The 17684-nt window shown below is 42.7% G+C and overlaps 1 protein-coding gene across 7 annotated transcripts in view; it reads left to right on the top strand.

The window, feature by feature from the left end:
- LOC137365491 (serine/threonine-protein kinase MRCK alpha-like) overlaps nucleotides 1–17684 on the top strand; it is a 789178-nt gene that overhangs the window by 673937 nt on the left and 97557 nt on the right. For all 7 annotated transcript variants that reach the window (XM_068027939.1, XM_068027937.1, XM_068027940.1 and 4 more), the window contains one exon: nucleotides 3327–3403. In XM_068027939.1, coding sequence (XP_067884040.1) covers nucleotides 3327–3403 — 77 coding nt within the window. The remainder of the gene's footprint in view (nucleotides 1–3326; nucleotides 3404–17684) is intronic.

The raw sequence follows: 17684 nt of genomic DNA, 5'->3' as shown, positions 1-17684 counted from the left end.
TACAACATTAGCAATTCTCCAATCCTTCGGCACCACACCTGTATCCAGTGAGGGCTGTAAAATGATGGTCAGACCCTCTGCTATTTCCTCTCTCGCTTCTTTAAACAGCCGAGGATACATTTCCTCCAGCCCTGGTGATTTATCAACTTTCAACGATGCTAATCCTATTAATACTTCCTCTCTCCCTATGTTTATCACATCCAATACTTCACACTCTTCCTCCTTAATTACAATATCTGCATCGCCCCTCTCTTTTGTGAAGACAGACGCAAAGTATTCATTAAGAACCATACCGACATCTTCCACTCCTACACATCGGTTATCTTTTTGGTCTTTTATGGGCCCTACTCTCTCCTTAGTTATCCTCTTACTCTTAATGTATTGATAAAACATCTTTGGGTTCACCTTGATTTTGCTTGCCAATATTTTTTCATGCCCTCTCTTTGCTTTCCTAATTTCCTTTTTGATTTCACCCGTCCACTTTCTATACTCCTCTTGGCTTTCTGTAGTATTGAGTTCTCAATGTCGGACATAAGCTTTCCTTTTCTGCCTTATCTTACCCTGCAGGCTTCTTAACATCCATGGGGCTCTAGATTTGGCCGCCTTACCCTTTTTCTTAGTGGGAACATGTTTACCCTGAACTCCTTGAATCTCCCCTTTGAATGCCTCCCACTTTCTGACTCTGCTTTACCTTCAAGTAGCTGTTTCCAGTCCACTTTCGCTAAATCACTCCTCAGTTTAGTAAAATTGGCCTTGCCCCAATTGAGAACTCTAACTCCTGTTCTATCTCTGTCCTTTTCCATAATTATGTTTTTTTTTATTCATTCACGGGATGTGGGCGTCGCTGGCCAGGCCAGCATTTATTGCCCATCCCTAATTGCCCTTGAGAAGTTGGTGGTGAGCTGCCTTCTTGAACCGCTGCAGTCCATGTGGGGTAGGTACACCCACAGTGCTGTTAGGAAGGGAGTTCCAGGATTTTGACCCAGCGACAGTGAAGGAACAGCGATATAGTTCCAAGTCAGGGTGGTGTGTGACTTGGAGGGGAACTTGCAGGTGGTGGTGTTCCCGTGTATTTGCTGCCCTTATCCTTCTAGTTGGCAGAGGTCGCAGGTTTGGAAGGTGCTGTTAAAACTGACTGAATTATGATCAGTACCACCAAAATGTTCTCCCACTGCCACTCCTTCCACCTGCCCATCTTCATTTCCTAAAACTAAGTCTAAAACTGCGCCCTCTCTTGTTGGACTTGCGACATACTGGGCAAAAACGTTCTTCTAAATGCACCTCAAGAGTTCTGCTCCCTCAATTCCTTTCACACTAAAACTATCCCAGTTAATATTGGGGTAATTAAAATCCTCTCCTATTTCTGCCCTATTGTTCTTGCACTTCTCAGAGCTTTGCCTACATATCTGCTCTTCTATCTCCATCTGACTGTTTGGGGGTCTATAATACATTCCCAGCAGTGTGATTGCCCCTTTTTCGTTCCTTAGCTCGATCCATATGGCCTCATTTGATGAACCTTCCAACATATCATCCCTCCTCACAGCTGTAATAGTTTCCTTGACCAAAATTGCTACTCCCCCTCCTTTCTTATGTTGATAACAGACACAGAGAAATTCTAATATGTACTGACCACAACCCACGAACCGTCTTAGAAAAATTCAAAGTGCAGATGGAGCTTACTCTTCCAGCCATTTAACTTGAAAATTTTATATATAGCTGGGAAAAACAATGTCATCGCAGACGCATTGTCCAGAACCTAAACACTGTCCCACCAGGAAACTGTGAAAGACTAATGACAGTAAAACCGAGGAATGAGTGTATATGTGTGCTCTCACTTTCTTTCTAAAATAAAAAAACAAACAAAAGGAATTTCATTTTTTCACATTTTGCGGGGAGGTGTCATGCTCACAGAAGGAACAGTTATGAAATAAAGTGAACTGGAGCAATTATGAACTGTAAAAATGAACTAGTGAATTAAACTGCAAAAAATGGACGTACTTTGCTGCAGACAAGTTGGAGTAAGAGATCAGGTGACTTCTCCTGTACTGCAAATCTACATCGGAGACTAAACCCATCATCACAGCTGGACTAGTCCTGGGGAAGGTACATTAAAATGCTAAACAGGCCATTCAATGCTAAATGGCTCCTATCTTCAAGAATTGGGTTGACTAAGACCTTCACAGACAGAGAGCCTGTGAATTGAAAGCCAAGCTAATAGGTGGGACATAACACCACTTTATCAAGTTAAGCCACATTCAAACCCTATTGTGTAACAATGGCCCCACGTTCAAAGACATTGTATGAACACACCAGGGGAGAGCATCCATGGTCACCTGACCGAAACCAAACCTGATCAGGTTTTTCCTTCAAAAAAGGATTTCTCTGCAGAGAGAGAAAGCCAGCAGCTGAGAGATCTATTCCAGCCAAGAAGAGAACCCTGCCGGTAACATCTTTAAACCACGGCAACAGAGACTGAAAAAGGTGACCTTGAAAATTCCCCATCTGAGAAATTTTAACAAGATTGTCCACCGACTTTGACTGAGTCTTAAAGGAATCCGCAATACTTGAGTGAACCAAGAAAAGGAACTTCAGGCCTGCAACGCTGTTAAAAATTCCTCCCAGAAAACCAAGATGGTTTCAAAGTGAATTCTTTTTACAGCAATCGGACTTAAATGCATGCCATCCTCTAATCTCTTTCTTTTCTTGTGTGTGTGCCTGTGTGAGGTTGTGAACATTTTTGGGTATTTAATAAATAGTTATCTTTTTAAAGATATGGGGAAACTTGTCATTGATCTGTTTATTTCACCCTTAAAGTACTCGGGGACTAAAACACTTTATTTAAAAAAAAACACTTTCTGCAGTAAGTTGAGAGGTGAAAAGTGGAGGTCACCCACACCATCTTCCAAATATCCATAACAATTCACTTTGTAATATTTCCCTTTAATCTGCAAGTTTCTCCTTCGGCTGACTTAGATGTGTCAGGCGAGTCTGTCAGTTTGTATAAGTTGCGTGATAAAGATATAATTAATGAAAATATACAACAATCTTGAAAGAATGGTTTGTAGAAATGACCAGTTTCATTCACAGAATGGTCTAAGGGTCTATCCAATGCTGAAATGTTACAATTTGGTTTTAAATGTTATTGTTTCATTCATATTTTTAAAGGGTGATAAATCACAAAGCTGAAGTTTAGATGTAAAGCCACCTCTTTAAAAACAAACTTACCTCCAACATGCTGTGGCCCTCAGGTGGAATGATCCTCCAGAAACTGCGCAGGCTAAATGTTTCTTTATACGTTTTTAAAAAACTTGCTGCTGTTTTTCTAGGTGTAAAGCACCAAGACTCACAGAATTCTTTCTTGGCATTTTTGAATACACCTGCCTCTCCTCTGGATCAATTCGAAGTGAGTAAATCAAATTGTACAGACATTTAATATATTTATGTGCAGTTTTGTTTCCCCCCTCCCCCCAGGTTTGAAGTGTGATTAGTTTTTTAGGTCTGTAAATATAAGTTGTTGTTGTTTCAACCTTTTTCAAGTTTAATTGTTCTTGTTGTGTTCCTGGATGAGTGAGTGACATTGTTAATGAGTTCCTCATTGTTTCTCATTGTTTTTAATTTAATTTCTTCCTTTCCTCCCACCCCCAACATGTGATGCTACTATTTCACAATTGGGATAGGATTCTCTGTCTTCTTCTTCTTCTTTGGTAGACTTTTGGAATGATGTAAGTTCAGAAGCTTTCAACCGATGAGCCGTACCCACTGACCGGGACCAGCACATTGGTTTGGAACAATAATAAAAAAAACCCCGCCTGGAAAATACAGTCAATTCACAGACATGCATAAATGTTCATCCACAAACCCATACTTCCCACTTCAAAATGAGTTTTCAATATGGAAACATCAGCATGTATAGAGCTTCAGCTCATCTCACATCGAGGAGCAAGCAGGTTTTAGGGATGTTAAGGGGGCTTGTGAATTAGGCAGGAGATGGTTTCAGAGAGCAGGATTGTCAGCATTTGCCTTGCTCAAATCATGATAATCTAATTCTCACCTGTAACTGTTCTTGATAATTGTAGAAAGTCTTTGATCAAAGGATGGATACAGTAGTGTAGTGGTTATGGTACTGAAGCAAGTTGTGAAATTGAATTTGATTAATCTGGTAATTGTGGGCTGGCACGGCAGATAAAATGGTCATGAATGTCCCTGGACTGTTGTAAAAATCCAACTGGTTCTGGGAAGGAAACCTGTCACCCTTACCAAGTCTGCTCTGCATGTGACTCCAACCCCACACCTAATGGTCACATCTGAATGCCCTCTGAAGTAACCTGGCAAGCCACTCAGTTTTAAAAATAATTGGTCCTATAAAATGGCCTAGCCCTTCTCAGAGCAACGAGATCTAGCTACATCCTAAGAACAGATTTAAAAAATCAGGGCTAGCACTCTATGAAAGCAGATAATCTTTGGAAAAACAAATATTGCAAACAACAGAACCTGAAAATGGTTCTTTTCCCCATGGAGTAGAAGTTCAAGATTAACATTTGCATTTATACAGCATTAATTGCACATTTACTGAAGCTACACAAGTAATCCAACAGTCTGTCTATCCATGATATTCTTGGGTCTGGTGGATATCTTCAGTACTTTAGGCACTATGGTTCAAAACATAGCACTTGATTTTGTATCTGTGACAATCAGTGGCCCAGAGCTTAAAATTTACAAGCAGCTAAAAAGTAGCCTTCCACATTTTGCAAGCTGCCACGATAATCTGGAACCGCACAAAGAGAACTAGTGCAATGGGTCTCAAGGGACAAGTCAGGTTAGCAGCACATCATCCCAGACATGCTCCAGACCACAGTCTTCCCTTAGCAAATGCAACAGAAGAACCTTTAGGCAAATAATAGTAACATACGCAAACAATCTTGGAAACAATGTTAATTTAAATTTAAACCCCACGTGAAATTGACTGTATTTTATCTTTTCAGTCTTTGTTAGTGTGACCCATCTTCTTGTGTTTTAGCTGTGTTGTTTGTAGTACTGTGTTTTGGTGTGTTTTAATAAAACCCTGTGTTGATGGAATAACTAACCTTGTTTTGATGGGCTGGTGACACTATTAATGAGCAGATGTGCAAACATCTAATGAAAGGTCATCAACTCTGTTTCTCTCTCTACAGATGCTGTCTGACCTGCTATTTCCAGCATTTTCTGTTTCATTTTCAGATCTCCAGCATCCACAGTATTTTGCTCTTGTACAGTATATATGTTTTCCTTGGATAACTTTGTCCTTTGTAAACACTTGTCTTATAAAAGCAAGATGGATTGGTCCTTGATTTCCCAAAGATAAGATGCTACCAGAGATAACATCAGTGGTTACTTTTTGACAGCGCAGGGAATAGTGCACTGTAAACTTCAGGTGGCAACATGTCTGGGTTAATTGGATAAAAGAAAAGCAATGTGATAAACATGAATAAGTTAAAGTTTTAACTGTAAGAGGGAGTCTCAGGGCAGTGACTTGATGCAGCCAACTGCCTGTACCATGCATTGAACACCTGTGCCACAGGCTTGAAGACCCTGCATTCATAGCCGTTGTGTGTGTTACCAGCCCAGATTGTTCTGCTGTGGGCAGTTTGGGGGAAACAGATGGCAAGAGAACTGAGGCCAACACATCTTGTGGTTCAGTACAGAGTGATGCTCAGTGTTTTGGCCAGGGGTGAAGCATGGCACTGGGAGACCTAGAAATGAGAGGAGAAAACAAAAAAAACTTAATTAAACAAATAATCTATCCAGAAAGGGTACACACAGTCTCATATCTAAATCTGGACTCTTTTATTGAATGTTTTGCTACTTCAGGGAGCTGCTACAGTATTAACAAAAGATTGTTCCCAGCCTGTGGTTAAGGTAGTAGCCCATTGGCATCATAGGAAGTGAGCTGAACCTTATCCCTATTAAATAAAGCTGGATTCCATGACTATTACTTGCCTAAATGATTTCAGTGACTGTTTACAAATGTCCAGTTTTAACTTTGCTGTAAAATAGCAGAATGGATCAGTTTCTGAATTCAGAAAGTACAGTATCAATCAGGTGAAACTACTGCATGGTGCACTACCAATGCACTGACTTCACTCTACAATATTACAGGAGTTCCCAAATTAGCATACTTAATAGAGGAAGCACTGGTTTAAAACTACAAATAATTCAATGATTTGGAGGAGTGTGGATTCTGTCCGTCTGTGGCACTGTAGACTCAAGCATCTATTGGGAGCTGAGCTAGTGTTTATTTGGGAAATTATGATGGAACTGTGATTGGTGATACATTATAGTTGCTTCAAAACATCAGGTGTTTGAGCGCCTAGCTGGCTGTTATTTAGCAGAATTTTGTAATGCTGCTATTATTGGATGTTTTAATAACCAGCAGTTATTAAGGGATGATTGAGTGACTGGCCTGAGGATATTATGGAATGTTTGACCTGCAGTTACGATGGGATGGGTGAGTGACTGGCCTGTGGTTATTATGGGATGTGTGAGTGACTGACCTGCAGTTGTTATCAAATGTTTCAGTGAATAGCCTGTGGTCACTATAGGCTGCTTTACTGGTTTGTTTTGCAGGGAATCATAAAGTGATATAGCACAGAAACAGGCCATTCAGCCCATCCTGCCTTTTTTAGCTTTTGAAAGAGCTATCCAGTTAGTTCCATTTCCCTGACCTTTCCCCATCACCCTATAAATTGCGCACCCCCCCCCCACAATCAAGAATTTATCTAGTATCCTTTTGAAAATTATTGTTGAATCTGCCTCCACCATTCCAAATCATTACCACTCGCTACTTAAATAAGGTTTTTCCTCATGTCTGGTTCTTTTGTCAATTACCTTAACTCTGTGCTCTCTGGTTACTGACCCTCCTGCCACTGGAAACAGTTTCTCCTTATTTACTTTATCAAAACCATTCATGATTTTGAACATCTCTTTCAAATCTCCCCTTAACTTTCTCTACTCTAAGGAGAACAAACCCCGGCTTCTCCAGTCTATCCACATAACTGAAGTCCCTCATCCCTGATAGCATTCTGGTAAATCTCCTGTACGCCCTCGCTACGGTTTTTAAAAATTCATTCATGAGGTGTGGGCGTCGCTGGCCAGGCCAGCATTTATTGCCTATCCCTAATTGCCCTTGAGAAGGAGGTGGTGAGCTGCCTTCTTGAACCTCTGCAGTCCATGTGGGGTAGGTACACCCACAGTGCTGTTAGGAAGGGAGTTCCAGGATTTTGACCCAGTGACAGTGAAGGAACGGCGATATAGTTTCAAGTCAGGAAGGTGTGTGACTTGGAGGGGAACTTGCAGGTGGTGGTGTTCCCATGAATTTGCTGCCCTTGTCCTTCTAGTTGGTAGAGGTCATGGGTTTGGAAGGTGCTGTCTAAGGAGCCTTGGTGTGTTGTTGCAGTGCATCTTGTAGATGGTGCACACTGCTGCCACTGTGTGTCAGTGGTAGAGGGAGTGAATGTTTGTGGATGGGGTGCCAATCAAGCGGGCTGCTTTGTCCTGGATGGTGTCGAGCTTCTTGTGTGTTGTTGGAGCTGCACCCATCCAGGCAAGTGGAGAGTATTCCTTCACACTCCTGACTTGTGCCTTGTAGATGGTGGACAGGCTTTGGGGAGTCAGGAGGTGAGTTACTCGCTGCAGGACTCCTAGCCTCTGACCTGTTCTTGTAGCCACGGTATTTATATGGCTACTCCAGTTCAGTTTCTGGTCATTGGTAGCCCCTAGGATGTTGATAGTGGGGGGTTCAGCGATGGTCATGCCATTGAATGTCAAGGGGAGATGGTTAGATTCTTGTTCGAGATGGTCATTGCCTGGCACTTGTATGGCGCGAATGTTACTTGCCATTTATCAGCCCAAGCCTGGATATTGTCCAAGTCATGCTGCATTTCTACACGGACTGCTTCAGTATCTGAGGAGTTGCAAATGACGCTGAACATTGTGCAATCATCAGCGAACATCCCCACTTCTGACCTTAAGATTGAAGGAAGCAGCTGAAGATGTTGGGCCTAGGACACTACCCTCAAGAGGTGAGGTGAACGTGACTGCCCTTGACATCAAGGCAGTGTTTGACTGAGTATGGCATCAAGGAGCCCTAGCAAAACTGGAGTCAATGGGAATCAGGGGGAAATCTCTTTGCTGGTTGGAGTCATACCTAGTGCAAAGGAAGATGGCTGTGGTTGTTGGAGGTCAATCATCTGAGCTCAGGACATCACTGCAGGAGTTCCTCAGGGTAGTGTCTGAGGCCCAACCATCTTCAGCTGCTTCGATCAATGACCTTCCTTCATTCATAATGTCAGAAGCGGGGATGTTTGCTGATGATTGCACAATGTTCAGCACCATTCGTGACTCCTCAGATACTGAAGCAGTCCGTGTAGAAATGCAGCAAGGCCTGGACAATATCCAGGCTTGGGCTGATAAGTGGCAAGTAACATTCGTGCCACACAAGTGCCAGGCAGTGACCATCTCCAACAAGAGAGAATCTAACCATCTCCCCTTGACATTCAATGGCATTACCATCACTGAATCCCCCACTATCAACATCCTAGGGGCTACCATTGACCAGAAACTGAACTGGAGTAGGCATATAAGCCTACAAGAGCAGGTCAGAGGCTAAGAATCCTGCAGCGAGTAACTCACCTCCTGACATCCCAAAGCCTGTCCACCATCTACAAGGCACAAGTCAGGAGTGTGATGGAATAATCTTCACTTGCCTGGATGGGTGCTGCTCCAACCACACTCAAGAAGCCCAACACCATCCAGGACAAAGCAGCCCGCTTGATTGGCACACCATCCACAAACATTCACTCCCTCCACCACCGACGCACAGTGGCAACAGTGTGTACCATCTACAAGATGCACTGCAGCAATGCACCAAAGCTCCTTAGACAGCACCTTCCAAACCCGCGACCTCTACCACTTTGAAGGACAAGAGCAGTAGATGCATGGGAACATCACCACCTGCAAGTTCCTGTCCAAGTCACACACCATCCTGACTTGGAACTATATCACTATTGCTGTGTCAAAATCCTGGAACTCCCTTCCTAACAGCACTGTGGGTGTACCTAGCTCACATGGACTGCAGCGGTTCAAGAAGGCAGCTCACCACCACCTTCTCGAGGGCAATTATGGAAGGGCAATAAATGCTGGCATTGCCAGTGACGCCCACATCCCATGAATGAATTTTTTAAAAAGCCCTGAGGAACTCCTGCAGTGATTTAGTTTTAGTTTTAGAGATACAGCACTGAAACAGGCCCTTCGGCCCACTGAGTCTGTGCCGACCATCAACCACCCATTTATACTAATCCTACACTAATCCCATATTCCTACCAAACATCCCCACCTGTCCCTATATTTCCCTACCACCTACCTATACTAGGGGCAATTTATAATGGCCAATTTACCTACCAACCTGCATGTCTTTTGGCTTGTGGGAGGAAACCGGAGCACCCGGAGAAAACCCACGCAGACACAGGGAGAACTTGCAAACTCCACACAGGCAGTACCCAGAATTGAACCCGGGTCACTGGAGCTGTGAGGCTGCAGTGCTAGCCACTGCACCACTGTGCCGTCCTGGAGCTCAGATGATTGACCTGCAACAACCACAACCATCTTCCTTTGCGTTCGGTATGACTCCAGCCAGCGGAGGGTTTTCCCCGATTCCCATTGACCTCAGTTTTGCCAGGGCTCCTTGATGCTGTACTTGGGCAAATGCTGCCTTGATGTCAAGGGCAGTCACTCTCACCTCACCTCTTGAGTTTAGCTCTTTTGTCCATGTTTGAACCAAGGCTGTAATGAGGTCAGGAGCTGAGTTTCCCTGGCGGAACCCAAACTGAGCGTCACTGAGCAGGTTATTGCTAAGCAAGTGCTGCTTGATGGCACTGTTGATGACACCTTCCATCACTTTACTGATGATTGAGAGTAGACTGATGGGGCGGTAATTGGCCAGGTTGGACTTGTCCTGCTTTTTGTGTACAGGACATACCTGGGCAATTTTCCACATTGCAGGGTAGATGCCAGTGTTGTACCTGTACTGGAACAACTTGGCTAGGGGCGCTGCAAGTTCTGGAGCACAGATCTTCAGTACTATTGCCGGAATATTGTCAGGGCCCATAGCTTTTGCAGTATCCAGTGCCTTCAGTCGTTTCTTGATATCACGCGGAGTGAATCGAATTGTTGTTGACGTCCTTCCTAATAAAGGCCTGCTCGGCTATAGAAGTGAAGCCCGACCCGATCACAGCCAACCCGACCCGGACAGAGTCCTTAAATTTATTTCCGCATCCAACCCGACACGAATATCGTTCATCCATTCCGGCAGCAGGCTATTCCTGCAGATCGAGTTGTGAGGAATCATGGGTAAGCCTGATCCCATGACTTCCCGGAAGCAGCACTGTCCAACCCAACCCAAGCCCAAATGCTGGACTCGGAATATAGAACCGACACGAACCCAGCACATGTCGTCAGGTCTAGCCGGGTTCGGGTTGGGTAGCCAGGCCTTACTTCCTAAAATGCAATGCCTATAATTGGCCACAATACCAGCTGGATTTTAACCAGTGTTTTATTAAAGAAGTATAACTTCCTTGCTGTTTTACTCCATGCCTATTTATAAAGCTTAGGATTTAGTCTGCCTGTTTAAACAACTTCTCAACTAGTGCTGCCACTTTCAAAGATTTGTGGAGATACACCCCATCTCTCCCTGTTCCTGCATCCCTTTAAAATTGTACCATTTAGTTTGTATTGCCTCACCTCATTCTTCCTACTGAAATGCACCACTATTATGAGCCTACCTGTTTTACCAGTCTGAGTATGGCCTTCTGAAGTCTGTTACCCCTCTCCTCATTTTTTTACTACATTTTTTGTTTCCTACATTTCTGTTATTAGTTGTCTGGGAGGCTGCCCTTTAGTTATTATGATACATTTGAGCGATGGTCATGCAATTATTATTGGATGTTTCACTGGCCCATGGTTGTTATTGGATGGTTAAGTGGTCAGTGGTTATTATTGGATCTTTGAGTGACCTGTGGTGGTCATTGGATGATTGGAGGTCAGTGGTTATTAATGGATGGTTGAGTGGCCTGAGATGATGATTGGACGTTTGACTGGCCTGCAGTTATTTATTGGATATTTGACAGGCCTGCTTTTATAATTGGATGTCCGTGTGTCTGGCCAGTGATTATTATTGGATGTTTCAGGACCCTGCAGCTATTAAGCCAGGAATGTCTCTGCTTAGGGGAAAAAAGCATTGTTCTGCTTCATCAGAACCCTCTGGATTCTTGAAAATATTTCTCCATCCTGCTGTGATTGACCAACATTTTCCAGGCCACTGTGTCCTTCCATTCACTTAGATTGAAAAACACTTCCTGAGACAAACAATAACTATGCTTGAGATTTAAACTTATGTTATTTGCTTTATAACAAAAGATGTTTATCTCTGTGTAAAATTAGAAACTGCACTGTCAAATCCTGTACCAGTGGGTTTTATCCAAGGCTACCAGATGGGGCTAGGTAGAGGGCATTTAACTCATGCTTCACACTTCAATTAGCTCCATGTCCCATAGTTACAGAATAATGCCTGTTTTATGGCTCCTGCCAAGTCCCACCATGGTAGTTTGAGAATGTGAGTTCTTTTGTTTAAAAGAAATACAGAAAGCGAAACCTTGTATTGGGAAAAGTGACCATGAAACTATTGAATTGTAAAAATCCAACTAGGTCACTAATGCCCAATAGGGAAGGAAATATCCTTTCCTTACCTGGTCATGTCTATATGTGACTCCAGTCCCCCACCAATTTGGTTGAAGCTTAACTGCCCTCTGAAGTAGCCAAGAAAGCCACTAAGTCACCACCACCCTTCTCATGCTAACTTGGGATGGACAATAAATGCTGTCGCTGCCAGTGACGCCTACATCCTGAGAATGAATTTAAAAGAAATGTCTTCAGTAATGAATAGGGATAGAGATTGTATGGAACAGTTTGACTTGGGCTACAAGTGGGGCTTACCTTGGTCACCTTGGAATGTTTCTTTTTGGAAAGGTTTTTCTTTCATTGTGCCTGGAAGGCTATTGATGGCTTTACAGGTTTAGGATGAGGGAATTGAGGTAAGGCAACAACAAAATAGTAGATTTTAGTGGTATTTTTACCTCTTTATTAGTAGTTAACTGTGTTTCCTTTCTCTGTTGAAGCATTCTCGTGCCTGTGTTCCAGCTAGCAAAGGCAGACGTGTAAGATGCTGTCTTAGTTTGTTCTACTGTATGTGTATTTATATGCATATGTGTGTGTGCACTGCTATGAGCCCAAATGCTTATTTTTGTCAATGCTGCAGCTACTTGTCCAATGTCCTTCCTCTGCCTGAATTCTCTCTCTCTCTTCGCAGTGTGCATGTTGCGCCTGTTTATTCTTAATTGCTTGTGCTGTGCTACTCCAGTCAGGAAGCCATAGTGGTCACATTATTAAACTCTCTCAATTGTGTTAACCTTGAATGAAAAATTGGCCTTTTATTCAATTTTTACAAAATCAGTATTTTAAGAAAAATTATTTAACAATGAATCTTTGTGTTTTTTTGTTTCATCGCTAAGTAAATGTGATTCAAACCAGTTTTGTTTCAAAGGTGCGATACATTAGGACTTTCATAGTACCCGTAATGGGTTTGTGATGGGAGTGTGTGCTCGTACCTCACCCAGCCTGCTGAAAATCTCGGCCACTTGATCTCACTTGATCTTCATTTTCATGCATATGTTTTAAAGTAAAAACCGAAATTGCTGGAAGTACACAGCAGGTCAGGCATTATCTGAAAGAATTCTGAAAGAAAAAAGGAATTCAAAAACACACAGAATGGAACTCAACTACAGTGATCAGTTGCAGGCATATTTGTCATCAGGCAATGTATGCATTATGACCAGATACGTAACATTCAAGTACTTATCAAAAACAAGAGTGGAATGCAGATACATCTGTGACTGTCTTGAATTGAGAGCCATGAACCATTCCATTAGACATGAGGTTAAAACAGCAGACCCTGATTTCCGGCATACAAGCCTTTGTCTTTTGGGATGGCATGTGTTACTTGCCACTTGGTGAGAACTGAACTTAGCCAGGACCTGTAGCCTGCTGGACCAAACTTAATTCACTTTTAGAATTTGTGCCTGGCCATTTTTATTATAGATACAACTTTTTATAAAGAATATAGAGGCATTGGAGAATGTTTTAAGAGGATGATACCAGAACTGGGTGGTTATAATTATCAGGAAAGACTCTGGGAAAGAGAAGGGTAGAGGTGGCCTAATTGAAATCTTGAAAATTATGAGAGGTTTGAAAAGGTCAATGAAGAGATGTTTCCACTTGTGGGGGAGTCCAAAACTAGTGGTAATAAATGTAAGGTAGTCAATAATCAATCCAATAAGGAATTCAGGAGAAACTTCTTGATAATATGGAACTCGCTACTAAATAGAGGAGTTGATACGAATAGCTGAGATGCATTTAAGGGAAACCTAGATAAGTAAATGAGGGAGAAAGGAAATGTTGATAGTTTAGATGAAGTAGGCTGGGAGGAGGTTCATGTGGGGCATCAATACCAGCATACACCAGTAAGGCCTGTCAGTGTTGTAAACATAAGAAATAGGAACAGGAGCCTGCTCTGCCATTTAATAAAATCATGGCTGAATTTCTATATCAGCTCTACCTTCCCGTCCTATCCCCAATCCCTTAATTCCCTTAGTGCCTAAAATTTCTCCTCGTCTCAGTCCTGAATAGTCTACTGCTCATCCTCAGGTTATGACCTGTATCTCTAGACTCTCCAGCTAGTGGAAACAACATCTCAGCATCTACCCTGTCAAGCCTCCTAAGAATTTTATATGTTTCAATGAGATCATCTCTCATTCTTCCATATTCGAGAGAATATATGCCCATTCTACACAATCTCTCATCATAGGCAGCCCTATCATTCAAGGAATCAATCGACAGAAACTTTGGTACACCCCCCTCTATGGTATATATATCTTTCCTTAGGTAAGGAGACAAAAACTGAGCACAGTCCTCCAAGTGTAGTCTCACCAAAGCCCTATATAATTGCAGCAAGACTTCCTTCCTCTTATACATCAACCTCCTTGCAGTAAAGGCTAAAACACCATTTATCTTCCTAATTACTTGCTGTACCTGCCTGTTAACTTTCTGTGATTCCTGAACAAGGACACCCAGATTCTTCTGAATCCTAACATTTACTATTAAAAAGTATTCTGCTTTTCCATTCTTCCTACCAGAGTGGATAGTTTTACACTTCCCCACATCTGCCACTATCTTGCCCAATCACTTAACCGGTTTATATCTCTTTACAGACTCTTTATGTCCTCCTTACAACATACTTTCCCACCTAACATTGTATTGTCAAAGTTTTTTTTATTTTATTTTTTGTATTTTAGAGATACAGCACTGAAACAGGCCCCTCAGCCCACCGAGTCTGTGCCGACCAAGAACCACCCATTTATACTTTCTTTCTTTTGGGCCTCCTTATCTCGAGAGACAATGGATACGCGCCTGGAGGTGGTCAGTGGTTTGTGAAGCAGCGCCTGGAGTGGCTATAAAGGCCAATTCTGGAGTGACAGGCTCTTCCACAGGTGCTGCAGAGAAATTTGTTTGTTGGGGCTGTTGCACAGTTGGCTCTCCCCTTGCGCCTCTGTCTTTTTTCCTGCCAACTACTAAGTCTCTTCGACTCGCCACAATTTAGCCCTGTCTTTATGGCTGCCCGCCAGCTCTGGCGAATGCTGGCAACTGACTCCCACGACTTGTGATCAATGTCACACGATTTCATGTCGCGTTTGCAGACGTCTTTATAACGGAGACATGGACGGCCGGTGGGTCTGATACCAGTGGCGAGCTCGCTGTACAATGTGTCTTTGGGGATCCTGCCATCTTCCATGCGGCTCACATGGCCAAGCCATCTCAAGCGCCGCTGACTCAGTAGTGTGTATAAGCTGGGGATGTTGGCCGCTTCAAGGACTTCTGTGTTGGAGATATAGTCCTGCCACCTGATGCCAAGTATTCTCCGAAGGCAGCGAAGATGGAATGAATTGAGACGTCACCCATTTATACTAACCCTACAGTAATCCCATATTCCCTACCACCTACCTACACAAGGGGCAATTTACAATGGCCAATTTACCTATCACCTGCAAGTTTTTGGCAGTGGGAGGAAACCGGAGCACCTGGCGAAAACCCACACGGTCACAGGGAGAACTTGCAAACTCCGCACAGGCAGTACCCAGAATTGAACCTGGATCCCTGGAGCTGTGAGGCTGCATTGCTAATCATTGCGCCACTGTGCCGCTAGGACCCCTCATCTAAGCCATATAAATTGTAACTAGCTGAGGCCCAGGCACTGATCCTTGTGAAATTCCACTCGTTACGCCCCCTAATCCTGTAAATGACCATTTTATTCCTGTTCTTATTTTCTGTTCTTCAACTAATCTTCAGTCCATGCTACTATATTACCCCTAAGGCCGTGAGCCCTAATCTTGTGTCACAGCCACTTGTGTGGTACCTTATCAAATATACTACATCCACTGGTTCCCCCTATCCACCCTGCTAGTTACACCCTCAAATTTCTCTGATAGATTTGTCATACACGATTTCCCTTTCATAAAACCATGTTGATCCTGCTTACTCATATTGTGATTTTCAAAGTTCCCTGTTACTACATTCCTAACAATGCATTTTCCCTACTATTGATATCACGCTAACTGAATTATTGTTCCCTGTTTTCTCTCCCGCCTTTCTCGAACAGCAAAGGTTAGATTTGCTACCTTCCAATCCACTGGAATTTGTGAAGGATTGAAACCAATGCATCCATTATCTTTGCAGCCAACTCTTTTAAAACACAAGAATGTAGGCCATTGGGTCCAGAGGATTTGTTGGCTTTTAGTCTCTCTAATTTTTGAGTTTTTTCTTTACTAATATTAATTACTTTATGTTCCACACTCAGTAGACCATGGGTTCCCCACAATTTCCGTTATGTTCTTTGTTGTCTACTGTGAAGACAGCTAAAGATTCTACCATTTCCCTATTACAATTTCTTCTGTCTCGGCCTCCAAGAGACCTATTTTTATTTTCACTGCTGTCTTCCTTTTTACGTACGTGAAAAGGTTCTTACAATCTGTTATATAATGCTAACATACTTTCGTTCTATTTTCTCCCTCTTGGTCCTATTTTTCTGATTTTTAAATCCCTCTTTTTTGGCAACATTGTAAGCCTCTTCTTTTAATCTAATATTATTTACTACTTTAGTTAACCATGGTTCTACCACTTTTCCAGCAGAGTTTTTATACCTCAGCCAACTCGCCGCTCATACCTCAGTAATTGGCTTTGTTTAAACTTAAGACCCCAGTTTCAGACTTAACCACATTATTCTCAAATGTAATATGAAATTCATCATCTAATGATCACTCAAATTCTGTGTAACCTTATCTCTGATGTAAATCCTTTTCATAACTGCATATTTCTCATGTTTACATTCCCTTTTCGGAGTTGGTCTTAGATTAGCGATTTTAAAACTTTTAAAACAGCGACCCCACACTCTTGTGATGAGAATTCAAAACAGTTTTTTTAAAGATACAACCAAATGCTTGCTCGGTGAAATAAAACTGGAAAATGCGTATCAAATATGTCAGCATTCCAAGAGAAAAATAGACCAATGTTTGATTGTGCCTTTTTAGGTGAAGGGTTGTGCACTAAAATGTTAAGGAGATTGACAAGGAAAAACTGTTCCCATTAACTGATGGTTCAAGAACTAGAGGATACCGATTGAAGGTTTTAGGCAAGAGATGCAGGGGGAATATGAGGAAGAACTTTTTTACGCAGCGGGTGGTAATGACCTGGAACTGGCTGCCCACTAGGGTGGTGGAAGCGGAGACGATCAGTGACTTCAAAAGGAAATTGGATGGCCACTTGAAGGAAATAGACTTTCAGGGCTATGGAGATTGAGTGAGGGAGTGGGACTGACAGGATAGCTCCATGGGCCAAATGGCCTCCTTCTGTGCCTATGACACTATGACTGTTTCCAGCATCTTCTGCTTTTATTTCAATGAGCACACAGGCTCCCTCACTCATTTTCATCTAATGCTGCAGAATCCTTTGGTCTGAGGGAAGCATTACCAACTCTGGTTGAATGTAATCCTGAAGATTTCATCACATGACCACAAACCACCCCATCCCTATCCAGTCAAGAAACATTTTTCCCAGCTCTAGTATTTTTATAACTAATAAAATATTCAAGGAAAATAGGAACAAAAATTAATGCCCTTGTGATTTTTCTCTCGGGTTGCCTGCAGCAATGCCCACGAAATTAATCTACAATTTCAGGAGATATGAAGAGTTGCCAGTCCTGAGGGGCTTTATCAGTCAGTTTTGATAATCGATTGACAAATCACTGCTCCATGAACCTCCAGTGGTTTGTTTAACATATGGACTGACGCCAAAGTAGTCAGTCTTGCTCTTAAGAGCACCAGTTATACTGTCTCACAGGATGTCAGAGCACCCTTGATGCCGATATCAGGGTACCAGTGACGCGGGATGTCAGAGCACCCGTGACGCTGCATGTCAGGGCAACCGTGACACCGATATCAGAGCACTGTGACGCGGGATGTCAGAGCACCCTTGATGCCAATATCAGG

This window comes from Heterodontus francisci, chromosome 3, assembly GCF_036365525.1.
Source record: "Heterodontus francisci isolate sHetFra1 chromosome 3, sHetFra1.hap1, whole genome shotgun sequence".
In the NCBI taxonomy this organism is placed as follows: Eukaryota; Metazoa; Chordata; class Chondrichthyes; order Heterodontiformes; family Heterodontidae; genus Heterodontus; species Heterodontus francisci.
This window is presented reverse-complemented; position numbering and strand designations above follow the sequence as displayed.